Source organism: Kwoniella shandongensis, chromosome 10, assembly GCF_008629635.2.
Source record: "Kwoniella shandongensis chromosome 10, complete sequence".
Lineage (NCBI taxonomy): Eukaryota > Fungi > Basidiomycota > Tremellomycetes > Tremellales > Cryptococcaceae > Kwoniella > Kwoniella shandongensis.
In genome coordinates, this window is record NC_089296.1 from 536,048 (window position 1) to 561,996 (window position 25,949).

Below are 25,949 nucleotides of genomic sequence, written 5' to 3' on the forward strand. Positions count from 1 at the left end.
ACCCTTGTCTTCCTCCTCTTTTTTTCTTTCGGAGGTGGAGGATACCTTTATACCATTTTTAAAACTTTACAAAACTTCGAATTCGATCTCTCTCTTGAACCATTTTTAAGCAATAAATGTTTGATACGAAACCTTGTCATGCATCGCTTGCATCGAAATGTGGCCTGCACTCCGTGTAGAAAGAGCGAAGGTATAGACCGAGACCTGCTCGACTGTCATAAGTTACACCCAATGTCGAAGGGGAAGTGGCAAGTGACTTTACGAGTAAAGTGAAAACTCACCTTCCTACTCATCTTTGATACCCATCGAGGCCTGCTCCTTCCCAGAAAATTGGATATTCCCTCGGCCAAGCTCTCATCCCATCGTTGTGGGCCGTGGACGCAGTGGACGTGACGGTCACGTTGAGATATTGGTTGGTAGTGCTGGTGCTGGTGTTGGTGTTGGTGCTGGGGATTGGCACTACGATATTTTGAGCTGGTGAGGAAGATGGAATAGTATAAGTCCCGATACTGGTGGTGGTGGTGGTACCGCTTGCGGCTACGGTCGATGAGGTACTGGTGGTGCTTGAAGAAGGGACGGATTGGATGAGATTGAAAGCGAGAGTGTAGGTCTGCGAGTTGGACATTGTATTGTCTTTGAAGGATATGTCGAGCTGAAGACGATTAATGGATCAGGCACACTTCTCGCTGTCACCATACCATCGAATTGGAGCAGTTGTTGGTCTTCGGCAGTCTACTCACGAAGATTCGAGTTCGAGACTGACGAGAAGTTTGGCGCTACCTTCTGCTTGATTGATACTGATGAAAAGCACGTAGCGATATTACAAATACGAAAAAAGAGAAATAATGATGGCAATCAACGACTATCTTTTCCTTCCACCCCATTGAGCGAACGAGATCGTCTTCCCTCGTAGTGCTATGCAGTAGGTACAAGAATCCTCCTTTCCTCAGTTCCGTCGTCAAGGTACCGAGACTGGATCGTTGGCTCATTATTCAGCGTGACATTATCGACGCCTCATGCCATGCCATGACCTAACCATGTCTCATTTCACGCTATGTCTCATTGCTGATGTTCCTGTGACACAGTGCTCATCAACCCTCCTTTCGAGCAAAATTTCGAGAATCCTTTCCGCACGGAGCGGCAGATTTCACTTGAGAGGCGGGAGCGACAGAGCTATCTTACTTCGGGTCCTGTCGTCAGCTCCTGGGGATACCTTTGGGTTGATTTTCCACCAAGGACCGACCCTCCTTTATCGAACATCGAGTGTCTGCTCAATTCAGGGCCGACGGCAAGTGGTCAAAGCGGTAAGATCATTCCGCAGCTCCATCAGAACGTGTTCAGGAAGGAGTGAAAGCAATCTTTGATCAGCGAAACCAGCGACGAGGGTCAGTGCGAAGGTCAGATACAGTATCATCTCTTTCTTTATGTTCATACTTCAGCAGGACGACGAACCCCGTCTAGCACCTTGATCGATCTCCAAATCCCGCCGTCCGTCATCTTTCCAGACCGAGCAGTCCGGCTACACCTTGTAACCCCACTTCTGCTTTGACCTCCCTGCCCGTCTTACTAGCTACGATTACCGCCAGGAGGTGTTTGCACTGCGACAAGAGTTGGTCAGTCCATCCACCTCGCTTTCTGCCCACGTATTGACACAATACGCCAATTCATAGGGATACATGAACTTACCAGAACTGTTCTTTCTCCCGCTAAAGAGTTGTATGCAAATCCCGCACAGGGACAATACATCCTCCTCAACTGCGATGCAAGCTTCATCACCCTCTCGCGGCGGAACTTCTCTTCTTTCCGTTTCGATTCATCATCATCATCGTTCCCACTCTTCGGTCTCGCTCGTATAGGAGTTTCGTAAGGGTCTGGGTTGAACGGATTGTCAGGATTGGGTGTGGTAGGCGGTGATAAGGTCGAGTTTGGATCTGGGTCGAGGAGTACGGTCGAAGGTGGTGGTGGGAATGAAGGTTGGATAGGTAGAGGTGGATCGAGATGAAGGGTATAGTTCTTGCCAGTCGATGATGATACCTATTGAGCATTTGTATCAGGTCCGATGTGTGAGATTATCCAAGAACAAGGTTGAGGTAGTTGTTGAACCGGGCGATAAGAGCATGAGAGTAGTACTCACTTGGTAAATGTGTCGATCAGAGGGAAGTGTCACCTTGACGACTAGTGAGGGACGCTATCAGCTACGACTCTGCTTGCACGACCAGTTCCTGGAATCACCTTCTCGTTTGTCTACCAGCTGAAGTGCCGACATAAGCATCGGCCCGAAGACCCCATGTAATTGAAGGAGGAGGGTATCGCTAACTAACGAGGTACGCAATGTCAGTCGTGAACACATACACAATTCACTACAGGAGGTAGCTATAAGACATTAAAAGGCATCATCAAAAGGTCATGGCAGCATGTCCTGCTATTCATGATAGCAATAGTATTTTCCATAGACATAGTTGTCAGACTCACTTGGAAGTGAAGGTGGAAGAGCTTCTAACAGTGTCGCAGCGAGTAAGAGAAATTCGTCAGAAGGTGCCATTTTCTACACGCTCCTCAGCCTTTTTGAAGCTCCTCGGTCTCCTCTCAGCTATGCGTCCATCGAGAATTATGATGACGAAAACAAGTTAAAGCATGTATTGATGATGTTGTCTTCTACCTTGCTTGTTCAAGTTGCTGTTGAACGCAGTCGCGTATTTCCCAACCGGAATGAGCTGATCACGTGACTTCATCATCCGCTTGCCACCCAGGTACTCGTCGCATCCCAAGCCTCGCTCGCACTCATCATCTTGCTTCATCACTTTGTGTTTGTGTCCTTACACACAACATCACTCCCCACCTTACCCTCATCGGCTTGAACACACCACTACATCGTCACGGAACATCCCTGTTTGCTGTACTTGCATCAGCACGGTCACATCGGATCAAATTGAATTTTGTTCCGACCGGGTCTCGTCCTCCTCTTCCAACGACTGAACAAGTTCCTTTCCCCTTGGGTCTAGGTTGTCACTTGCTTCTTTCCATTAGCAGTGACACCCATCGTTATCTAATACACTTACACTAAAGCAATAACCATTTCAATCGCTTGCCTGTCGCTCCCTACATTGGTTGCCATTTCATATCATCTAGACCAATACAATGAACAGAGTGAGTGCTTTCTGTCCGACTACATGTCATCTCGTCTACCCAGACATAACGTCAAGTACACATCAGTAGCGAGCAAGCTAACTGGTTTGCACAGATATTCGGATCAAACAAAGCCAAGCCCAAACCCTCGTTGAACGACGCTATCAGTTCTGTAAGCTTGGTTCGCTATCGCTTTGGATAGGCAACACACGAGACTGACTGCTGCCGTCACATTCACTCATCCCCTCCGTTCCCACCCGTTATTCCTTTCCATCCACCCGACACCGAACACCGTTTCCTGATCTTCGCTTCCCACTCGACACTGGCTGTCGCTCGCTCGCTCCCTCGCCCGCCACAGACCGATACGCGCATCGCCTCCATCGACGTCAAGATCAAAAAGCTCGATGCTGAATTATCAATCTTCAAAAACCAAATGTCCAAACTCCGCGAAGGTCCCGGTAAGAACGCGGTGAAACAGCGTGCGTTGAGGACGTTGCAGCAGAAGAGGATGTATGAGGGTCAGTTGCAGCAGTTGCAGCAGCAGACGTGGAATATGGAACAGGCGGCGATGACAACGGAGAATCTGAAGAATACGGTGAGTCCGGAGGTCATATGTATTGGGCAGGAGCTTGAACTCCTCGCGAATGAGGGAAGGGATGATGGAGGAGCGACGGGTGTGGTGGATGGACTGGGCGATGGACCATCGCTCGTTGGCGATCTCTCGAGTCACGAGTGCTCGGTGTAGCTATGAGAGAGCATGGTTCCTTTGTGCGCTCACGTCGGGGTATAGCTGGACCTTTTTTAGGGGCGGACATGACTGTTTCAGCAACGTGAAGATTGCGACGAACAGGGCTGACTCCTTCTACAGATGGCTACAGTCGACGCGATCAAAGTCGCCAACAAGGAGATGAAGAAGCAGTACAAGAACATCAACATCGACAAGATCGAGGTGAGCTACACCTGGGCCTATATAATGGTAGACGAAAGCTGACGAGGCATGTCCAGAGCATTCACTATGATATGGAAGATCTGATCGATCAAGCGAATGAGATACAAGAATCGCTCGGGAGAAGTTACGGTGTGCCAGATGAGGTGGATGAAGCCGATCTGCAAGCGGGTAAGTGACGCTCCGAGCACACTGTCCCGGATCTCACAGACTGCACAGTCCCCGGTGGCTGCTGCACACACTGCTCATGACTGGAGCTGACTTCTTGCACGCACAGAACTCGACGCGTTAGGCCTCGATGATGATCCTATTGGAGAGAACGAGACCCCAGCCTATCTCTCCGACGCTCAAGCCCTACCAGACTTTGTCGACGCTGCGCCTGTGGAAGAGCTGGTGAGTGGAGTGGCAGGCAGCCTACATTGGGTGGTTGCAGGATGTATGGCTGATCGGCTTTCTGCTTTGCAGCATACAAGCACGCCCACCGCCGAAGTGGCGAGGTAAGAGATGCAGCGTTGAACCCCAGGGTGGGTCTGGTTTCTAGGGAGACAACCTATGAGGAGATTAGGAAGGGAAAGCCTGAGTAGGAGAAGAGCAGCAGACTGAATATCGGTAGTGTACGAATAGGCCAAGTAGAAATCTTAATAGCATCGTATGTATTGTATCGTATGTACACCGGGGTTCTAGCGACTGACTGCTGGCGACCTACATTTCCAAGGGTTGCTCATGCTGTTGCCGAGTGACCACGTCAAGATGGTAGGTCGCCAATCGCCTCGGCTGTGCTCCGGCTCGTTTGACCAGCCTTGACGAGGAGATGGACCTCGATAAGCGGGTCGCCGTTGTCTGACCATCTCCCTGAACGACATTTCGTGGCCTGCGTTCCGATGCCATCTCCAGCTCCTGCCGTTGTCCCGGTAGTCGTCTGACCAGGACGACAGAGCAGTATGACATCGTCTCTCCCTTCGCACACAGAGATGCCCTTAAAATCTCAACTGCCTCGTATCAACACCTTTCATCGGTCCTTCTATACCTTCCACCACCCCCTCAGTCGCTCCTTCCGCACCACCAGCGGCACCAGCGGCACCGGAGCCTGGGACAGCTTCGACGATGACGGCAGTGGCGAGTCGTGGTCTTACACCTAGCGAAGAACAGAGAAGACGATATCGTGCTCGGATAGTTGAGATCAGCGTAGCGAGGTCGGTCTCAACCTCACTCGCGCCCTCGCTTGAGGATGGGGGAGGTGCTTGAGCGGATTCAGGCTCGGAGGAGGGAACAGTGATGGTGCTGGCGCTGGCGACTTGGGTCGGGGCCGGGGCTGGGGTGGGGTTGGTAGTTGGGAATGACTTGATTAGGTCGAGTAGAGTTTGAGCATGGCTCAGTGCTCTGCAACGGGAGGGATGCTAGTCAGCTTTATAGCACATTAACACCAAAGTCGCTTCAGCGTCCCTTCCGACGAAACTCTGACCTCATCACGACGCGATGATATCTAGACCCAAAGCCAAGGAGTCGTACCTTGACTACACTACACCAACCTAGACAACTCACCTAGCTTCTTTCCCCCTCCTCCCACCCGCAGTACCCTGTCCAACCTTCTTCTCTAACAACTCAACCCACATCCCTGCCCATCCTTCATAATAACCCACTTCCTCCCACAATTCCCACGCTTTCTCTTTCCCAAGTTCGCGACCTTCGAATAAACCGTGTAACTCGCCATGTGCGAAGCCGGAATCATAACCTTGAGTATAGAAGCTGTACGATGGCGATGGCGTGAGAGCGATTGTTCAGCATGAATTCCATGGACTCGAGCTTTTCCCTATGGAGATCGCAGTACTTACGTAGACTCCAAGTTTGTCGTCTCCTCAAGGACATCTTCGTCGTGCATTGCACCGTCCATGTTGAAGTCGAGATCGTCACCTATGTCCTGCGACGTATGTTGGACATGTTGGTGGGGATGGCGGTGCGAGTGTGTTGCAGTCGTGTCTACTTCCATGATGCTTATGTTCTGCTGTGTATATGTATCTCACTGAGCGCCCTGGCCTGTTCGAGCTGTGTTGAATAGAGAACTGTCAAAGCTTGGTTCAATGGAAGATGGAATGACACAAATGACGAACGACTTGGTCAGCGAAATGTTCAACTTTTTGGTGCCTGAACGAGGTTGTACCGAAGAGTCGCAGCTACATCTCTTGTCTTGCCTCAAATTGTGCTTGTGTATGATAAATGTTTAAAGTAGCACTACTACGCATTGTTCTCGTCACCAGAGCATATGTATCTACTATTTATCTTCTCGCATGATTCGTCCTGCTCCTACTCTGATATTGGTGTGATGAAAGACTATGCTAAAAAGCCGAGACGGGGTACCACCTTGCGTGGTTCAGACCCGGCAAACCATCCAAAAAGCCACGAGCTCTTCTCCTCATTCTCCATCCACATCATCAAAACAATACAGTATCGTCCCCATCTTCTGCGCGTGAGAAGTAGGGATACCCAGAGTAATGATGATGTGGGATGAAAGAACGGGCAGGTATTTATACTAAAATACAACGATAGTTTTGGATTGGGATGACAATGAGTGGTAGGAGTTGGTCAAAGAAAACCACGAGCTCTTCTCCTCAGACTGTCATCAGTCAACAATACAGTACCTCCCCAGACAGAGTTGGGGATACCCAGAATTGACGAGAGGACGGAAAGGGTAGGTATTTATACTAAAACACAACGATAGGTTCGGATTGGGATGACATTGAGTGGTAGGAGTTTTTGAAAAAAGAGGGTTTGACGAAGAAAAAAGTGAGAAAGTGTAGAACAAGAGAGAGCAGGACGACGCCACCATCGCGAGCACGATCCGAACAAAGACAGCCGCAAAACCAGGAGCTGCAACGGGGCAACGGGCGGGGTCTGGTAGTAGGGTGAGATATAAGCGGAAGTCGGGATGCGGGATGAGGGTAAAACATAAAGGGCAAAATACAGCCGCAAGCAAGGCCACTGTACTCACCTTCACTGCTCGAGGGAGCATGCATCACGACGTTTGGTATCGGGGCTCGATGTGTGACGATAGGATAGCCAGACACTTGGACGGTCGCTCGATTTATCGTATCGAGGTCGAAGTCGAGGTCGACAGTGTGATTGCTATGTAAAGCGGATGCGGTTGGGCATCTAAAGCGGATAGGATGTCAGTCCCCATGATCAAGAAGGGGGAGGTGGAAGGGTGTCGATGCGCGGGTGGATAGAAGTACAACTCACCGTATTAGTCATCAGGGCAGCGATCATATCGAGCGCGGTATCGCAAACGAGTGAGTCGCATCGTATCGTATCGTATCGCATCGTAAAAAGGCATTGAGTGTCGAGTCGAGAACCGTTCGTTGTTGGTTGATCATCGATCGGTAGATGTATTTGGTAATTTTGTTCTCGAGTAGAAGTGAAGTGAAGAGGTGATTGTTGATTGTTCGACGAAGAAAAGAGATATCCAACGACCCAGATCGAGGGGTTTATATACCTTTCATCTCGCCCCATTTCTCCTCGGGTCCATTGTATCTTCGACCATCGTCATGTGAAAGCTGATAAATCATTCGAATCGACTCGATTTGTGCTTCCTCTCGTACTTTGCCTCGACACGGATGAAGCTCAAAGTTCTGTTTGTGATGGCCAAGAGGATGAGAAATGATCATGTGTTGTCACCGAGAGCAGAGAGGAAGCAACTCTTGGCTAGAGGAGTATGCCCGACAGAGAAGAGTACATGTGTACTGCAAGGCGGTGTGAATGTCTCATTTCGACGTTTAAATGTTCGTCAGCAGAACAGTACGACATGGCACGATTTAGTATGAACAGGCTCATATCGCCAAGTGTCTTCGGCAAGGTAAGTACAGATCTCCTGTTGCCGGACCAACGAAAGACGTCCTCTGCACGATCAGAGTTCCGTTGGCACCCGCGGTGAGCATGAGGAGTCGTTTGCAGCATGTTTGTCTCGACGCGGGACCTCGCAGTGGAATCAAAACTAAGAATAGAGTTGAGTTGTTTCCTGCGTGATGCCAAGTGCTCGGGTTTCAGATTGGGTTCATCGTGCACACGCGGTGCATTTTCGTCTTCGCTGATGACGCTGTAGAGTCGAAATCGTCATGCGAGAGATATCGATTCATCCGCATCGTGTCTCGCGGTCGTCGAGTCATCAGTAACAAATGTCGCTGAAAGACGTGCAATGTCAGATAGATGATCTCTCCACAAGACCCATACGAATGTCTGGTTGCTACTTGACCAGCAATCTCCCTGATACACTGGCATCTATGCATTTTACCCACCGCACGTGCGTTAGATCACTTTGCCCCAGCTCTTCAACACCCTATCTTCTATCCCATCTCCAACCCATTTATACAACCCTTCAGCGAGAGCAAGGTTTTCCACTTCGCTCTTGAACAGTTTTGACATGTCGGGAGCACCGGGACCTGCCATGGCCGGTCCACCAGCACCTGACAAAGCAGAGAGAGCCGACTGATCTCGAGTCTCGACGGCAGCTATGATGGACGTCAGTCAGCGCATGTAAAGCAATGAACTCAAAGTTAGAAGAAAGGAAAACCCACCGTTATCTTGCCCAAGGATGAGCTTGAAAACACCGTTGAGACCGAAAAGGTTGAGGAAGTACCACGAGAGCGCGCTACATATATGACGTTAGCTGGAAATGCCTCCCTGATGACCAAAAACCACTATACTTACGAGACCCATCTCACATCGAGATCCGGCATGGCGATATCTCTTGATAGTAACGACTTGAACCCAGCCGTGAGGGGGAATGGAAGTCGCACTAGTAACAAGCATGAGCGCGTGATAGCAAGTGACAGATACCCAGACGCGTACTGAGGATGAATCCAGAAAAGAAGACGTTGATATATTGCATGATGACCATATTGGGTACCCTATAAACCAACGCGTCAGTCATCATGATTTCTGCGACGTTTCGCTGCGCACTCACATCATCACAGCCTGCTTCTTCATCCCGTCCATAGCGCCTTCCATTTGTCCACTCTCGAATGGGTTTTGAGGGCCGGCATCTTCACTCTCCGACGCAGGGGCAGGTTTGAGATATTCTCCTGAAGATAGTCCACGAGCAAGAGATGAGGTGAAGGATTTGTATTGGCTTGGAGGGAGGGGTGAAAGTGGAGCAGTGGCACGAAGGAGGTTCGCTCGACCCAAGGCGCGTCTGTCGCAAACATGGATTAGCTTGCGAAAGGGGAAGCAAGGTATAGAGACTGAATGCGTTGTAGAAGTAGGTAACTTACTGCTCTCGTACTGCTGCTGCAGGTTGCTTCTTCGGCGCCGAATTGAGCAGTTGCGTTACGTAGTGTCGTAGAACACCAACGAGCAGCTATACTAAGATGAGTAACAGATACCTGAATGGTCAGGGCACAATAACACACCATAATCAAGGTGATGGGTATCAGGACCCAATCCTGCGACATGGATGTATATCAGCATAATCGATGCCTATACGAAGGAGAAGCTCGCTCACCCTAATTGAGGGATCGAGATAGAAATCTTGTCTACGTGACTGTCAGTCTGGACCACCCGTTCAGATATCAAGGTCAGCTTACTCTGCCTTCACTGTCATCTTGACTGCGGTTGCGTCTTCACGAGTGACCTTGAAGCATCAGAAAGACAACAATATGACCGCCTTGACGGCTGCTTGTGAGTTATCGAACCGAGCGATGATAGCAAGCTTACAACCGAGAGTGTTTCGCCACGTGGCCGAGATCTGTCCTGTGCGGGGCCACTAAATGAGGGGCCAAAGAAGTGACCAATCACAGCCTGTAATTGCCACATTTCGGGGTTTCGGCCGAAGGTTGAGTGATCGAGTCACCATTGTGCCACATTAACCACATTAACCCCCCCCGCCCCGGTACTCATACAACTCTTAACTCAGGGAAAAAAAACACAATCGACTTGGACGAGGCAACCGAAAATCCAAAAATCCCAGTTCAAACAGCACCGTTGAATAGCATTCAGCCTATATCCTGACCTTACCTGTTCTTTCTTTCTTTCTCTCTTTCTTTTCAACAAACAAACACATCAAAATGTCTTTCTCTCGATCTTCTGCTCAGGCCCTCAAGCAGGTCGCGAAGACCGCTGCCCCCCAGGCTACCCGACAGGTCGCCAGGAGGTCTTACTCCCTCCTCGCCAGGGAGTCCCCCAAGGCCATGTTGGCTGCTCGTCTCGGTGTGAGTGCTTCTGTCCAGATCAACTATATCCTCAAGCTAATATGATGACCATTTGTAGGCCACTCGAGGTGTCAAGACTCTTGACTTTGCTGGTACCAAGGAGCAGGTCTACGAGCGTGCCGACTGGCCCAATGAGAAGCTCCAAGAGTGAGTACCAAGCTTCTCACCTTCCACGTGCACGTCATAGCACAATTGCACCTCGCTTACGCTTACACGGCAATCCCTAATCAGCTACTTCAAGAACGACACTCTTGCCATGATCGGTTACGGTTCTCAAGGTCACGGTCAATCCCTCAACGCCCGAGACAACGGTCTCAAGGTCATCGTCGGTGTCCGAAAGGGTGGAGAGTCCTGGAAGCAAGCTCAGGAGGACGGTTGGGTCCCCGGAGAGACCCTTTTCGATATCCCCGAGGCTATCAACAAGGGTACCATCATCATGAACCTCCTTTCCGACGCTGCCCAATCTCACACCTGGCCCGAGATCGCCCCCTTGATCACCAAGGGCAAGACCCTCTACTTCGCTCACGGTTTCTCCGTTGTCTACAAGGATGACGTGAGTAGACTTCTTGCGAACATTAGATGGACGTCTCATCATGCTGATTATATCCTGTTTCTCGCAAATAGACCCACGTCATCCCCCCCAAGGACGTTGACGTTATCCTCGTCGCCCCCAAGGGTTCCGGTCGAACCGTCCGAACCCTCTTCCTCGAGGGCCGAGGTATCAACTCCTCTATCGCCGTCTACCAGGACGTCACCGGTCAGGCCAAGGAGAAGGCTGTTGCCCTCGGTATCGCCGTCGGTTCCGGTTACGTTTACGAGACCACCTTTGAGAAGGAGGTCTTCTCTGACCTTTACGGAGAGCGAGGTGTCGTGAGTTTACCGCGCAGCTTCCGAAGGTCAAACATAAGCTGATTCTTGATTCGCTTGATCTAGCTTATGGGTGGTATCCAAGGAATGTTCCTCGCCCAGTACGAGGTCCTCCGAAAGAACGGCCACTCCCCCTCTGAGGCTTTCAACGAGACCGTCGAGGAGGCCACTCAATCCCTCTTCCCCTTGATCGGCAAGTACGGTATGGACTACATGTACAACGCCTGTTCCACCACTGCTCGACGAGGTGCTCTTGACTGGGCCCCCAAGTTCAAGGAGTGAGCTTAGCCTGCCTTAATATACATCCACGGAACCGTACGCTAATGTCTGTTTGCTCCTTCAGGGCCAACCTTCCCGTCTTCGAGGCTCTTTACAAGTCCGTTAAGGACGGTTCCGAGACCCGACGATCTCTCGAATTTAACTCCCGAAAGACCTACCGAGAGGATCTCCAGAAGGAGCTCGACGAGATTGACAACCAAGAGATCTGGAGGGCCGGTAAGACCGTCCGAGCTCTTAGGCCCGACGCTACCAAGGACGAGCTTTAATCGACTGGTTTGTATCTAAAACAAAAATGATGGTGAATCATTTACCATCCATCTTGCTGTCTGTAGTGCTTTTGATCATGCATACAATCTCTGCGCTCCGTAACATCAGTCTTCCATCTATCGGACACTGGACACACCAGCCAGAAGTGATTCCGTGGAAAATACAGATGCAGTGCAGCATACATCCAAGACGAATAGAAGTAGATATGTGTAATCCCGGGACGCAGAGCTACCAATTGGGGATCGCAGTGGTCTCATATGCCTCTTTCTTCCCTTTGCTGTCGACAAATTGGGGCGACATGCAGGTAATTGAGCTTTCAACTTCCTGCTCCTGAGCTTCGGTGATACTGTAAAGTTGGCATGTTTATAAAAAGCTACAGATGGCGACCTGTTGATCAAGGTTGGCCGAATGCCCGGCGTGCATGTGTATATAAATAGTGTCCGTTCCCTCAAGGGTCGACTCTGACCGGAAAAGAATGTCCGTACTACACAAATAATGACTACTGCTGTTGAACGAGGAAAGAAGGGAAAATGATAGCAAGGAGACCGGTCCTTCTAATCCTACGACGTGCCTTCACCGCCTCCACCACCTGTACCACTTCTACGGTGATTATCTGTCTCCCACTCGGGTTTATACAAGGGGGGCAAATCCTCAACCGACTGTTCTTCCCTCTCTTGCGGTTCGTCCCCTAACCTCCCTGCATCTTCATGTCTTCTGAACCCACCACTTGGCGCTTCTTGTGGCGGTAGTCGCTCACCGAATTGTGAGCCCGAGGGGGATGGATCGGGATTATGTGCCGACAAAGCAGCGGCCATCTGGGCCTTTGTCAATGTTGATCGGGTCGATGACGATGGAGGAGGTCTGTACCCTACAAGAGGAGAAGTGGGTGAGAAGGTAGACGGAGAAGGGGATGATGGGGATCCTTCGGCGTATGTTTCTGCGATCGAGTTGCCCATACTTGCGTAAGAGTCATGTCGACCGTGGGTCTGAGAGTGTGGAGCACGAGGGGGTTCCAAATCCCAAGATGAATCTTCCGTCCTTATAGTTGGCAAAGTAGGTAAACCCGAGATTGAACCCGACGTTCGCATGGCCGCACCGTCCCAGAAAGGCGAAATATCAGATGCCGCATCCAACTCATCCCCGACCGATCGGGTTCGAGCAATACTGTAAGGGCGTCCAGAGGGCGAAAGACTGGCATACGGGTCGTCGAGGGTGGTTGAGTGTCGAGAGGCAAGTCCGAGATCTACTTCTCCACCGGGTTTGACTTCTTGTCCGCGCATTTCACGTCGATGGTAGATGAGGGATTTGACTTGTCGTCGGCAGCAGAACCAGAACAGGACCATTTGGAGAGCCACGACAGTGACGACAGCAGATACGACGATACCCACGATGGCACCAGTAGAAAGGCTATATTTGATCCTGTATCAGCCAATCGCGACAACCAAGTGAAATTGAGAGGGAGTATGACCCACCCTGCAGCTCCCTTTGGTACAGTCGTTTCCGTTGTGATCGCTGTGACCGTCTTCACACCACCTCCACCCGACGTCCTAGTCCCGGTCTCCACCGCACCAGCCGTGGTGGACGAAGGCGAAGCGTCATCAATACACGAGTTATCATTTGATCCTCCAATCTTCATTAGATCGCTAGTCCCGCCTTGACCATGGGAGCCGGAATCGAAAGCGGCCAGGATAATATTCGTGTTCGAGGCGATGTTCGTGTCCCATACTACGATGGTTCGTGTGCGTCAACAAATACTCCCTAGAAACCCAATTGTGTTAGTGCAAACTCACCTAATGATGAGGTTTTGCTGTTCGTGGAGACGAGTTGGAAAGCTTGTCCACCGGGAATGGCACCGATGATAGAGACAGGTGTGACGGCCGACTGGTCCCAGTAGATCTCAACAGGTGCGCATTGCTACGGAAGTGAAGGGAATGTCAGCGAGGAACCAAAGCGGTGGATAAGGAATTTCGCTTACTGTGACAGATGTTTGGTTGAGGTAGAACCTGTTGTTCTGTTAGCTACTGGATAACCATTGTAACGTATTCGAATTCGATGACCACTCACAAGAAATCGGTGTCGGTCGTTCGTAAGGAGCATGATGAAGTCGTACCACTACCGACTGTATATAGCGGAGAGACACCGCCAGTCTGCTCATCCGATCATCAGTCAAGATCTGTTTTCGGACGAAAGATGAGGTAACTCACTCCTGTCCCTGTCCCGTCAGACATCATGGCGACGAATCTGGTATTTGGTGGATCTGCAGAGGGATCAGCCAAAAGTCACACACACCACACAAACACATATTCTATTGAGTGCTCACAGTTGACGGTCCATGTGTAAGAGCCTGTCCCGCTACTACTATCGTAATTGGAAGCGGGGATGGAAACAGTCGAGGGGTAGTCGAATACGGGCTACGAATGCAAAGCGTCAGCTGTTGACTCTCGGTTTATGTTGATATTGAGCTGCACTGTGGACTCACGATAATGACCAAGCTGAAGGGCGCTTGACCCCCAGACCAGTTTATCTGCACCGTCCCACATTGTGTAGGTTTGTCTGAACCGAGAGAGAAGGAGAATGCGCGTGTCAAGGTCGGTAAGAAAAGGGCTGACAAGAGCGTGGAGAGAAGGAGCATTATAATGGTAGTCTCGTGTTGCTATTGTACTTGTTGTTGTCGTTGTTCATATGTGGGAAGATTCGTGTCTGAAAAGAGTGTGTATGTGAATGTGATTAGACCGTATCGTATGTACCGTATGAATGTATGATAGAAGATAGAAGTAGTGAATGTGTACAAGAGCAATACAGCTATTGTACCATAGTGGAAGGGAAGGTGACCGATTCCACGGTGAGAGGAAATCAACATTGACCCTGATCTAAAATTCTTTCTGCTTAGTACAGTTACAGACACGGGCAAAAAGGATGAAACATCAAAGGGGGGTGAAAGGGGGATCGTTAGAGTGGGCTGGTGAGAACGAAATATACACTATCTTGCATAAAGCATACTATCAGGCTAGATGATTTACTATATCTGTGTCATCGGTAGAGTAGGTGGTCATCTGACGAGAGGATGATGATCAGTGTACATATACACATTGACATGTTTGAGAGCTGATCTGTTTCTGTTTCTGTCTCTGCTGTGTTTGTTGATGGGGAAGCAATGCCCTCCAGGCACATGTACTAACTTGAAGCGAGAAGAAAATCAATCACCTGAAACGCAGTCGCGCGGAACCCGGATCTCACGTGCAAGAGTTGTGTCCAGTCGGCCGACTTCCCATTGGAAGGTCTGGCGGGACTCAATCATAAGTGCCAGGGATCTGGCTCAAACATCAACTAACACACCGTTGGTGAAACGGTATCATGCGTCGTTGCCATTTGGGAATTCATCTTCTTAATAATTCGATGCGGCAAGGGTTCGACTCCCTTACGGTGTACTTCTTTTTTGTTTTGGTCGAACACATTTTATACAGATGTCAAAACTTATTCACAGAGCTGCGTTTATCGTTTTGTGGACTGTTCCAAGTTCTACGGTTTGGTATAGCACGACACGTTGATACTAAAAGTGTCCAAGCATTAGATTTTTGGTGTCGTAGCGCAAGACATGCAAGCATGTCGGATTGAGCGGACAGAATGCGCCGACCACCGGGGTTCATGCTTGTGTCACATAGGGCCGCTTTCGGCTTTCGCCGCTGCTGGACACCGATTACGAGTAACCTAACTTGCCAATATAATAATTACGAGACCACCTCGATATCAACGACTAGATACTGTGCATGTTGATCTATACATCTCCCCTATCCATATCATACTCCTCTCTTCGACCACTACACTGAGAAGTGACTTTGATTCAATACAACGGTATCAGAGGTGTGTACACCATGAATCCGGTGTAAGTCCTCCTTTGTTTATCCCTTCTTCGTCGGTTACTGATCACACTGTTCGTATTGCTAGCTCTCCACCCTCCTCCCGGGGCTTGCGAACGCAGATCCCTGTCGAATCCGATGATGAAGGATTCGATCACTTGGTAGCTGAAGAAGAGGCCTTGGAAGGCGATTTCACCTTTCGTGCGATCTTTGTTGGGCTACTAGTTGGCGTAGTATTGTGTATGACCAACATATACTTTGGATTACAAACGGGTATGTCTCTATGGTTTCTTTCGAACATCATCCTGATCCATCAAATCAAGTGGCTCATAAAGCAAAAGCTAACATCTCTCTGCTCGTTCAGGATGGGTATCAATGATGTCTCTCCAATCAGCTCTACTCGGCTTCGCAATATTCAAAGTCCTCCCTCTCGTACCCCGTTTCTTCCCTTCCTCCAAACCCCTCACACCGCAAGAGAACGTTGTGTTGCAAACGACAGCAGTGGCGACGGGTACGATGCCCCTTGCTGCGGGATTGGTAGGGATTATCCCGGCTTTGAAGATGATGACGATGGAGGAGGATGGGAGGGAACCGATCGAACTGAGTTATACAAGTTTGGTGTTGTGGTGTTTGGCGGGTGAGTGGGAAACAACAAGAGACTTTGGCTGCCATAGCATATGCTGACGATGACTATCACTGCAGTCGCTTTCTTTGGGTAAGTCTGTAGAATGTTGTGCCCAATGAGGAGGAAACTAATCTGCATCATAGCGTCTTCCTTGCAGCTCCTCTGCGAAGACAGGTGATCGTCAAAGAGAAGCTTGTTTTCCCTTCCGGAAGTGAGTGATGATCAGCGATCTGGAATAAAGTTCGTGCTGATGAGAGGTTACATCGATAGCCGCCACAGCTCAGCTCATCTCCTTACTCCATCGAATCCCTCCTCCTTCTCAAGATACCAATAACACCGACACTAATCGTCCTTATCGTCGCTTACCTCGCTCTTCCTCGTCCGTCTCCCCAGACCGAAGTCGTGGACGAGAAGAAGGCGAGAATGTCAGATTCGACGACATTGAAAAAGATAGCGAGATAATGTCGGGCCAAGGATGGTGGGCTCTAGGATGGAGTTTCCTCGCCAGCGGAAGCTTGACTGTACGCTACTGATGTGTTTCTTTGAGCAAACGTAGTCGAGGCTGATGAGACCATAGGTGTTGAGCTTCTTGTTCCCCGTGATATTTGCGATCCCGATCTTTGATGTGCTTAGCTTGCCATTCGGAACTAGCTTGGCTGCTGGCTGGATGTGGTGGTAAGTTCCGCCGCTCTTCCCTCTCGTCAGTCTACCGCTGAAACAGCACAACAGGTTCACACCATCGTTGTCATATGTTGGTCAAGGTGAGCTCCGACCCCTTGTAATTGTGCGCCTTGGCACTAACGACCGATAATGCTTGCAGGAATCATCATGGGCTTCCCGGTGACCGTTTCAATGAATATCGGAATGCTTGTTGGATGGGCAGTATTATCTCCTTTGGCAAAACATCTTGGATGGGCGCCAGGTCCCGTCTCCTCCACAACTGATGGTGCTCGAGGTTGGATCGTAAGTCGCGATTCTTCCAAATGTTCATAACAGAAAGCTGATCCTCAACTTCTAGCTATGGGTCGCCCTCGCAATCATGATTGCCGAATCTATCATCTCGCTCCTTCCAATCACCATTAACCACATCACGACCTTGATCCGACATTATCGTCAACGATCTGCCGGTCCGAAGGTCTTTACTGCACCGCAGTCACCTCGAAATTCCGACTTGACAGATGATGACTACTTCGATCCTCTCGACGAGCATGAGAATGATGATCCAGAGACAGAACCACCAGAGAGGCTTGTTCCGATGTTGTGGATAAAGTGGGGTTTGGGACTGAGTGCAGTCCTCGGTGTGGGGTTGGTATGGTTCGTCTTTGGTTCGGACGGTATACATCCTTGGGCGACTGCACTTGGTCTGGTTTTGGCCAGTGTATTGAGTCTCATCGGAGTACGAGCTTTGGGAGAGACGGATCTGAACCCAGTGAGTGGAATAAAACGCTGGTTTCGGCCGGTTTCTAACTTGGTACTCTGACATAGGTCTCTGGTATCGGTAAGATCAGTCAGCTGCTCTTCGTTGTTCTTCAACCGGGAAACATCGTGGCGAACATCATCGCAGGTGGAGTAGCCGAGGTGAGTTCAGCTCGTGACCCAGCTCTGAGCACTTGTACAGGCTGACGTTACTTTCCTAGGCTGGTGCACAACAGTCAGTCTTCGCGATGTTTGCGACGAGGGACCAAAAGCTGATGCTTATACTTATAGAGCTGGAGATCTGATGCAAGATCTCAAGACGGGCCACTTACTCAAAGCGTCTCCTCGAAGTCAGTTCTACGGTCAAATGATCGGAAGTTTGGCCAGCGTCTTCGTCGCAACTGCAGGATACAAGTTCTATACCTCGACCTATGTAATCCCGGGACCGCAATTTGCAGTTCCTTCTGCTGGTATTTGGTGAGTGCTATCGCTCCAACCTGCACTATTTTTATCGAGCTTGACCACGAGAGGAAGGTTCCCTCGCAGTACTTGGTGACCCATACTTTGCGTGAATCTATGCTGACTCTTGTTGCGATTGCGCAGGCTGAACCTCGCCCGACTGCTCAACAAAGGTCATCTCCCTTCCCACGTAATCTCATTCATGATCACCTTCGGTCTGTTATTCGCCTTTATAAGCTTTATCAAGGCATTCCGACACAAGTTCCCCGAATCACGTCTCATCGATCATCTCCCATCGGGTATCGCCTTCGCGGTGGGATTCCTCAACTCGCCCTCTTTCTCCATCGCACGTCTGATAGGTGGTTATATCGCATATCGATCTGCTAAGATGAGTAAATCCGGCGAGACACCCCTGTTGGCAATTGTTGTGGCGAGTGGGTTTGTTTTGGGTGAAGGAGTTATGAGTATAGTGACATTAGGCATGACAAGTGCAGGTTATGGAGCGATCAGTTGTTGGGGTTGTGGTTTGGCTGGTGGAGGATACTGTTCCGGGGGATGCTCGTAGACTAGACTATGCTAGTGAATATATCGAACTTACAATGCAATGCAGTGCATACCAAAGGGACACCCTGGTCAGGACCGAATATAGGGATGGTGCGAGATCCCGGCACGCATGTGATTCAGTGAGCCAGCCGTTCGTCGCATACAGTAACACGCGATGCATTATATCTATTTGTGTCTCAAAAACACTATTATAAATCTATTCTTTTACGCAAACCGTGTTCGTGATCCAATCCGATTGAACATTCTGGTCTGTCCTTAAGCTCCTGACTACAGTAGCTCTACCTAATGAGGAAAAACTCACTATCGCCTCAATTTGGCCATGTTGGATCTCTTGATGACCCTCTCGAATTCCCTCACCTCTCGCTTTCGCTCAGCGAGAGTGTGGAACACATCGGCGTTGTATGACCATTCGGATTGGGGGTCGATACCCTCCGCAAAGGTCGAGTCCCAATCGTTGATGATACCCTAGAGGCGTTACGGAGTACTTAGTAAATTTGTCCAACTCAGAACCGGGAGCCTGGAGCGAGACGGAACAGTGCTCGCTCATCGGTTGTGGCATTTCCACTGGTGATCGAGTGATTGCGACCAACTCGAAACTCACCTCGACGATAGGAAGTCCAGCCACGTAGATGTTGGCGATAGCAGGACTGAAACCACCTTGGTTTGTCTCGAATGCGAATACGCTGTACGGGGAACGAACATTCAATGCGATCAGCACTTCAATCGCGGCATACCATTGAGGATCAGCAGTCGCGCTTACGTCTCCTGATTAGGTGGTGCTCGGTCGAAATCGCTCGCCGTGCGCATCAAGATCACTCTTCCAAAATCCATCTTACCAGCCGTATGAGCCCTGACCATAGCTTCGAAAGTGGCATTATCCTCTTGAGCAGTGAGGGCATATTCGCCAGTCCCGTTCGTCCAGATTTGAGTGATGTTGCCGAAAGCCTCGGTGAGCATGGATCCGGCGAAATAGGCGTCAGAGGTGGACACGTCGCCTTTGAAGATTTGGGGAGGTTGGTTGGCGGGGGAGTAATCGAAGTTTGCGCTGTATGACAAGCGAAGCTGCGTCAGTACCGAGCGTTTGTACGCGACACTTGCAAAGGGAAGCAAAACAGGGAGGAGGGAAGCGGTGGAAGGCCACTATAGTGTGGTCGAGGTACTCACCGATAAGCCGCAGCAGTCGCTGTATCGTTCAAGGTCACTCCATCGGTATAACCCATAATCGTCTCTCTCAAGTTCGTGTTCAGCTCATACACCTCTGTCCCGTAGATCGTAGTGGCCGGTTGACCAGGTTCGTCCGAACCGAAGAGGAAGTAACCTGTCGACCAATTCGAGGGAATCTGACGAGCATCGATCTCGTACCTGGAGACAAACAGAAGGATATCAGCGGGTTTAAGTGGCACTTTATTGCCTGGAGGCTATCGTACTTACGCAAGAGCGACTTGAACGGCGTATCGTGCGAATCCGACTGAACCGAGGGTACCGGTGAAAGGGTTGACACCGGCAATACCAGCGACAAGGCTATATCCACGTTGCATCAAATCAGCATTACCATTACAGTCAAACTGGCGACTCAAGTCGTCTCGGAGCGACTGCCTGACGAGCGAATGTTTCGTACATTCCGATCGAATGAACGTCTGATCTCACTCACAAATAAGTCTTGCGGAGGTCAAATTCCGATGCCAACAACACCGACATGACTGAACAAGCCGCATTGATCTCCGATTCCCCGGTGACCATATGACATATCGAGCCATCATCGTTACATCCTACATTTGGGAAAAGAGGAGATAATCCTGGCAAGGTGACGTTTTGGCTCAGGTTGAGGTTCTTGCGCCACACGTCTTCGGGGGCGAACATGCTGTGATGCGGCGAGAGAGAATAGGTCAGCGATGCAACACAATGAAGCTTGCTACCTCTACGAAGAGGGGAAGCAACAGGTAGGGCACCCCCCGACAGAGAGCCGCACGGAGCTGACTTGGGAAAGAGGGGAGGAAGTGGTGGGACGAAAAGCGTCCGGAAGGAAATGGCGACGATCTGATCCACGAGCAAGATTCTTCGTCGTTGCAACTCACGAAACGATCATGACCTTCGGTGCGATAGGATACCATCTCTTCTCCATTCCTCTTTCATCTTGAGCGTGAGGAGCAGGAGTAGGGGAGGCGATAGCGCCGAGAGGGGCGACTAGTGCCGCGCACAGCGTGAAGAGAGCAGTGAGGGCGACCATCTTTTAGTTTATCTCGCTGCAAGATTACCGATTCAACAGATTTTTGGAGCAAAACGAACAGTAAGACGAATAATCTGACAATAAATGATGTACTGGATCCCTTTTTATAAGTTATTGCTTATCTCAACCTGCGTAAAGGCTAGTGCCAGTCGTCAACGCAACTTTACAACGTGGTGAGTATCCGGACTTCCGGTCGCTCTGCAATACACCATGCCGTCTGCCCTTGGCTACGAACGAGAGCTATTAAAAGCTACATCATCTCGTAACGATTACCACTTCCAATCGTCATCGTACCACTAGCGTGTAGACGGGAAACTACAACCCAAGCCATCGTCTCTCTTCGTACCTTTTTTGTATCGTTAGAGATAAGGAATCGGTTCAGTTGACCCCAATTTTACTTCCTGTTCCAATCGATCCTTCACGTTGCCTGGTCAGGGCGATCGAATATCCCAGTCCCTATCAGATCGGACCTAGACTTCGATGCACGCATGCGCTTTCCTTCATGCATCATTAGGACAAATGGGAGTCTTTCGCCAAAGAAACTCATGTATCACGCGAGACCAGATAAGCGGCTTATCGGCAATTCCCGACCGACCCCCTTTTCCTCATTCGAACATTACCCAATCTCGCTTGTCCCATCTCATCCAAAATCAATTCGCATAAAATCCATCCATGACGATTGGCTACCGTCCAATCATACTAGGTATATAGACATATTTTCTTCTCTTACTTTACCCTTTTTATACAAAGCATACACTAGCACAAATGATCATACTCTCCTCCCTCCGCCCATTCCTATCTATAACCATATGGGTTCTGTTGTTGACCCTGTTGCTGATATCCCATCATCGGGTTGTATCCCGTCATCTGGGGCATCATACCGCCACCCATCATCATGCCTGTCTGTTGTTGCGGCATCATCCCGGTCTGCTGAGGCATCATCATCCCAGTTGGTTGGGGCATCATTCCAGGGGCACCGTTATATCCAGTGGTCAACGGTCTCAGCGAGTCGTATTTGTCTGATAGTCATCCGAATTCGTTAGCCTCATTGTTTAACCCCCGCGATGATGACGGAAAGCACACTCACTAGCATTCTGAGGTTGCTGTTCCTCGGGTTTTCCGAATTCTGTCTTCTTCATTGCCGCAAAGATATTGGAAGGCGCGAATTTGTCACCCTGTTGCTGAGACTGCTGAGGTTGTTGTTGCATACTCGCAACAGCGTTGAAAGACGATTGTTGTGGGGGCTGTTGCATGCCACCGGGGTATCCTGTGAAGTCTTGATGCACGAGCCCAGTCAGCAGCTAAACAATACCATCATCGAGAGAAGCCTACTCACTTGGCTGGAGTCCTACTTGCTGCGGTTGGCCTCCGTAGCCCTGCTGGAAGCCGGCTTGGTATCCAGTCGGCTGAGGCATCATCCCAGTAGGTTGCGCCATCATACCCTGGGGTTGGAATCCCGTCTGCTGTTGGCCCAAAGGCGAGAGACCCCTGGTGGGAATGAACATTCCTGTCGCCTGAGGCTGCATTGGGTTCAGTAGACCCTGATTCGAAGGAACAGGTGCGAGAGGACCTCGAGCCCCGTTGAGATTGGGCTGCTGTTGCTGCTGTTGGAACCCAGTTTGTTGAGCATACATCTGACCCATAGGTTGACCTGTGTTCTGGACACCGAGACCATAGTTCTGGCCGATGTTGGGCGATTGCTGGACCTGCTGAACAGGAGCTCGAGGTTGTCCAACCATCTGAGAGACCCGATCGAAGCTTCCCCCGGTATTGTTTTGTGACAACCCTGTGCTCGCCGGTCGCAATGCGTTGATCTGAGCAAGTAAAGAATCGGTTGTACTTGCCGGGATATTTGCGGCCGGGGAGGAAGTAGCGGCAGTAGGTGCAGGAGACGCTGGCTTCGAACTGGGTTTGATAGTCCAAGCATCGTCGTCAAAGCCGGATATTAAAGCCGCGGGCTTCTTCTCCTTCTCCTCTGCAGGTGGAGGAGAGGCAGCGGCAGGAGGGGGAGGTGGCGGTGTCGGTGCAATAGGAGGAGCAATACTGGTCTTTGACAACTGGTTGGATGCAGCCGCAATCGCAGCAGCGTCAACGGTCTCCGGTCCCGTGTTCTTCTTCTCAGGTCTCCCTCGTCTGGTGTTGTTTGCCAGCTTTCCATCAGGTCCGGTGAAGAGGCCAGGAGGTGGAACGGGTGCGGGACCTTTACTTCCACTGTTCTCATGCTCTTGCAATTGACGAGCATACTCCGCATCCAGGTCGATTTGAGCTTGCTGTTCGGGTGTCTTCTTTGCAAATTTGTTACTGATCGCCTTTCTGACCCGAATCACATCACCCTCCCTTAGACCTAGAGATCTCAAGGTACCAGCCTCCAGATCCGGCAGGATCGCCTCGTCGATTCTGTCTCGCTCGAAGTTGGTAGCGTACCGCGTGCAATCGTCCATATCACATCCAGCTGACAAGAAGAACTCGAACCAATCGAATCGGGGTTTTCTGGGAGGTGGAGCTCTCATAGCCTCAGCTGGAATCGGCTCATCTACCGGAGCAGATCTCCTTGTGGTCTCGAAGGATCGTGAAGGCGCTCCGCGACCGTTTGACTGACCCAACGGTACATCGTCCTCATCCGGAAGGGCTCGTTGTTGCTTCTTGGCTTCATGCCGTCGGATAAGCTCGGCATCTCGGCTCGACATTTTATCCAGAGGCACTTCAATAATGACACCGTTGAGCTTGTGCAAACGAATCTTGTTCCCATTGAGACCAAGATACTCGGCCTCGACGTTAAATTGCCCAGATTTGTCGCTCCAAGTTCGGATTTTTTGCGGATTCGGCTCTAAAACTAGGTCAGAGGCTATCAGGCTTTATGTAGATAAAGCTACTCACTAGGTCGGTTGTTCTCTGGAGGTCTGACAGGGGCGTTGTGACCTCGTGTTGGCAAACGGTTGGCAGCAGCCGCGACGTCGTTGTTGGACGGTCTTTTCGTAATCTTGGGCGGTTGCAGCCCTCCAGCTCGAGCATTCTCCCGTCTATTTCGAATGTCAGCTACACAGTCCTTAGGAAACTGGTGTCGCTGCACTTACGCAGCTTGCGCGTCGGCTTCGCGTCTCCTCCTTTCCTCTTCTTGTCGTCTCATAGCCTTCCTCGCCGCTCGCTCCTTCTGCTCCTCCTCGATTTGCAATGCCAGCCGTCTATCCTCCTCCTCTTGGTCTCGCCTAGCCTCAGCTGCAGCTTGGATTCTTCTCCTCTCCTCCTCGGCAGCCTCTGCTTGTCTAGACCTCTCCGCTTGGAGATTAGCGGCAGCCTCTGCCTCTCGTTCCCTCTCGTCATCGCTGTCGGGAGCCTCCTCTGACTGAGCAGCAGGAGCCGACCCGTCATTCAATTGCACATAGGCGGCGGGGACCACACCCTCTTTGCCCCTCGAGTTCTTGACCAGCCACCACTCATCATTCTCCTTGTCCAAAACAGTCACAATTTCTCCATCCTTGACGGTCAATTCGTCATCACCATCTGCGTCGAAGTCGTACTGGACAGTAGCGGTCGGCTGACTGCTTGGGGAGGGGGCGAAACGGACGCCCCTGGGCTGAGCTGCGGGAGCCGAGGTAGCAGCGACAGGAGCTGGCTCGTCCTCGCGCTCATCACCGGAGGATGCGGCACCTGCTTGAGATTCGCTCAAAAGCTCAAGAGCTTCACCAGCAGCGGCTTTGCTAGACTCAAGCTTTGCGAGGATAGCTTTGGTTGTATCCGAGCCACCGCAGTGGAATTGAAGGGGTTCTCGGAGGGTGGAAAAGGATAGCGAGAGGGTCTTCGACGAGGTCTGGGCGACGGAAGTGAGAGCGGTGATGGGATATTGCTTGACGGGAGCAGACTATTCGACTGTCAGTATCTCTGCGTCGCTTCTGGCAGTGTATTGCTCACCTTGTCCGTGTCAGAGGCGAAGAAGACTGCTGCATTTCCGACACCCAAAGTTCCTTTCTTCTTCTTCTTCCCATCTAGCTCGCTGATACTCCAGGTCTCCACCTTATCCTTCAATTTCAATTGTCGCTGCTTTTCAGCAATCTCTTTCTCCCTCTCAGCATGTCTTTGGGCCTCCACCTCGGCCGCAGCGTCTGCAGCATCAGCGACCTCGACTTCCGCGGATGAGTCTAGTGGTTCACAGTAATTGCGAGGGACGAAACCGAGGTTCGTATCGGAGGATCCGTCGACTTGGACGAGAAGCCATTCTTCCTCTATGGCAAAAACTTGGAGGAGAGCATCATCCGGCATTGAGAGTTCTTCGGGGGAGGTGGAATCATATGCGAACATTGCGCGAGTGGTGTTGACAGCGGGGATCTGAAAGAGTTTTGCGCTAAATTAGCATACGACAAGTCGGGAGACCAAGTGCTACGGAGCGGAAAGGCGGTGAGGTGCGGATAGCATTCCTCTCATCCAGCTGAACGGGAACCACTTGGCTCGAGCAGATCTGATCCCTAACGAAAAATCACTCACCTCTTCAACATAGTTGGCCGGTATCAGCCCGACCTCCCCATCCATCGCTCCACTATCATCCTTTGCCTTTCCTTTCCACCACCTGATTACACCGCCTCTCGTCAGCCGCAAAACATCCGATGCGCAGCCAGTCGGGGCGACGAAACATTAGACTCACTCATCATCCTCTTTCTCAATGATGTAGAATATTTGATCCTCTTTGAACGAGAGCTCGGTCTCTGGGTCCTGAGCTGTGTACTCGTAAAGGGCCTTTGCGACGGCCACGTACGCCATGTTGGGCGAGTTGGGGCTGCTGATAGGACGATAGCAAGTGAGGCAAAACCAAGATGAAGGAGTCGACAGGTATCAGTCAGAGTTGATGTTCAGTTTGCAAGAGGTTGGACAGATGTGATGTGAATATGAGAGATAGACAGAGGAGGCGTTGTGAATGGACCGAGAGGTGGGAAGGAGATTGATTGCATGATGTGGTTCGCTGACGTCGGGCCATTCCCTCGATTCAGGGTCAACCATTACAATAACACTAAAATATTACAAAACCAGATTGTAATGTGATTAGAACTGGGTTTTGTAATTTACCCTTTCCCCCTTTTGAGATTGAGATTAACGATGCAAAGTCGCAACGGCTGTTCAGTGCTTTTGC

At 50.5% G+C, this 25,949-nt stretch overlaps 10 protein-coding genes across 10 annotated transcripts; 3 read left to right on the plus strand and 7 right to left on the minus strand.

Moving 5' to 3' along the window:
- Nucleotides 1–289: 289 nt before the first annotated feature.
- CI109_105615 (uncharacterized protein) lies at nt 290–625 on the minus strand (the record flags this gene model as incomplete). Its single annotated transcript, XM_032003508.1, has 1 exon — nt 290–625. One exon carries the CDS (start codon nt 623–625, stop codon nt 290–292), a length of 336 nt encoding a protein of 111 aa, XP_031862366.1.
- Nucleotides 626–1,493: 868 nt separating this feature from the next.
- Nucleotides 1,494–2,542, minus strand: CI109_105616 (uncharacterized protein; the record flags this gene model as incomplete). Its single annotated transcript, XM_032003509.1, has 5 exons — nt 1,494–1,598; nt 1,687–2,034; nt 2,135–2,175; nt 2,233–2,316; nt 2,473–2,542. 5 exons carry the CDS (start codon nt 2,540–2,542, stop codon nt 1,494–1,496), a joined length of 648 nt encoding a protein of 215 aa, XP_031862367.1.
- Nucleotides 2,543–3,138: 596 nt separating this feature from the next.
- Nucleotides 3,139–4,573, plus strand: CI109_105617 (uncharacterized protein; the record flags this gene model as incomplete). The annotated part of the gene is made up of 7 exons (XM_032003510.1): nt 3,139–3,147; nt 3,242–3,298; nt 3,485–3,721; nt 3,995–4,075; nt 4,132–4,243; nt 4,350–4,465; nt 4,538–4,573. The coding sequence occupies 7 exons, from the start codon at nt 3,139–3,141 to the stop codon at nt 4,571–4,573; spliced, it is 648 nt and encodes a 215-aa protein (XP_031862368.1).
- A 476-nt stretch (nt 4,574–5,049) lies between these two features.
- CI109_105618 (uncharacterized protein) lies at nt 5,050–6,059 on the minus strand (the record flags this gene model as incomplete). The annotated part of the gene is made up of 3 exons (XM_032003511.2): nt 5,050–5,452; nt 5,615–5,818; nt 5,905–6,059. The coding sequence occupies 3 exons, from the start codon at nt 6,057–6,059 to the stop codon at nt 5,050–5,052; spliced, it is 762 nt and encodes a 253-aa protein (XP_031862369.2).
- Nucleotides 6,060–8,368: 2,309 nt separating this feature from the next.
- Nucleotides 8,369–9,662, minus strand: CI109_105619 (uncharacterized protein; the record flags this gene model as incomplete). Its single annotated transcript, XM_032003512.1, has 9 exons — nt 8,369–8,571; nt 8,638–8,711; nt 8,771–8,858; nt 8,912–8,970; nt 9,027–9,254; nt 9,334–9,419; nt 9,472–9,504; nt 9,564–9,594; nt 9,646–9,662. The coding sequence occupies 9 exons, from the start codon at nt 9,660–9,662 to the stop codon at nt 8,369–8,371; spliced, it is 819 nt and encodes a 272-aa protein (XP_031862370.1).
- A 463-nt stretch (nt 9,663–10,125) lies between these two features.
- On the plus strand, nt 10,126–11,681 carry CI109_105620 (ketol-acid reductoisomerase, mitochondrial; the record flags this gene model as incomplete). The annotated part of the gene is made up of 6 exons (XM_032003513.1): nt 10,126–10,269; nt 10,328–10,416; nt 10,501–10,822; nt 10,894–11,139; nt 11,203–11,414; nt 11,480–11,681. The coding sequence occupies 6 exons, from the start codon at nt 10,126–10,128 to the stop codon at nt 11,679–11,681; spliced, it is 1,215 nt and encodes a 404-aa protein (XP_031862371.1).
- Nucleotides 11,682–12,242: 561 nt separating this feature from the next.
- On the minus strand, nt 12,243–14,314 carry CI109_105621 (uncharacterized protein; the record flags this gene model as incomplete). Its single annotated transcript, XM_032003514.1, has 8 exons — nt 12,243–13,089; nt 13,155–13,407; nt 13,473–13,596; nt 13,658–13,685; nt 13,747–13,829; nt 13,887–13,939; nt 14,003–14,093; nt 14,162–14,314. 8 exons carry the CDS (start codon nt 14,312–14,314, stop codon nt 12,243–12,245), a joined length of 1,632 nt encoding a protein of 543 aa, XP_031862372.1.
- Nucleotides 14,315–15,554: 1,240 nt separating this feature from the next.
- CI109_105622 (uncharacterized protein) lies at nt 15,555–18,604 on the plus strand (the record flags this gene model as incomplete). Its single annotated transcript, XM_032003515.1, has 14 exons — nt 15,555–15,565; nt 15,628–15,812; nt 15,904–16,176; nt 16,242–16,254; nt 16,308–16,375; nt 16,435–16,685; nt 16,742–16,839; nt 16,894–16,925; nt 16,985–17,127; nt 17,183–17,593; nt 17,650–17,742; nt 17,802–17,815; nt 17,872–18,057; nt 18,184–18,604. The coding sequence occupies 14 exons, from the start codon at nt 15,555–15,557 to the stop codon at nt 18,602–18,604; spliced, it is 2,199 nt and encodes a 732-aa protein (XP_031862373.1).
- A 299-nt stretch (nt 18,605–18,903) lies between these two features.
- CI109_105623 (uncharacterized protein) lies at nt 18,904–20,830 on the minus strand (the record flags this gene model as incomplete). Its single annotated transcript, XM_032003516.1, has 7 exons — nt 18,904–19,068; nt 19,205–19,286; nt 19,364–19,648; nt 19,768–19,965; nt 20,035–20,124; nt 20,255–20,464; nt 20,679–20,830. The coding sequence occupies 7 exons, from the start codon at nt 20,828–20,830 to the stop codon at nt 18,904–18,906; spliced, it is 1,182 nt and encodes a 393-aa protein (XP_031862374.1).
- Nucleotides 20,831–21,625: 795 nt separating this feature from the next.
- Nucleotides 21,626–25,582, minus strand: CI109_105624 (uncharacterized protein; the record flags this gene model as incomplete). Its single annotated transcript, XM_032003517.1, has 8 exons — nt 21,626–21,849; nt 21,918–22,106; nt 22,167–23,657; nt 23,708–23,850; nt 23,905–24,689; nt 24,740–25,153; nt 25,310–25,391; nt 25,467–25,582. The coding sequence occupies 8 exons, from the start codon at nt 25,580–25,582 to the stop codon at nt 21,626–21,628; spliced, it is 3,444 nt and encodes a 1,147-aa protein (XP_031862375.1).
- Nucleotides 25,583–25,949: the final 367 nt, after the last annotated feature.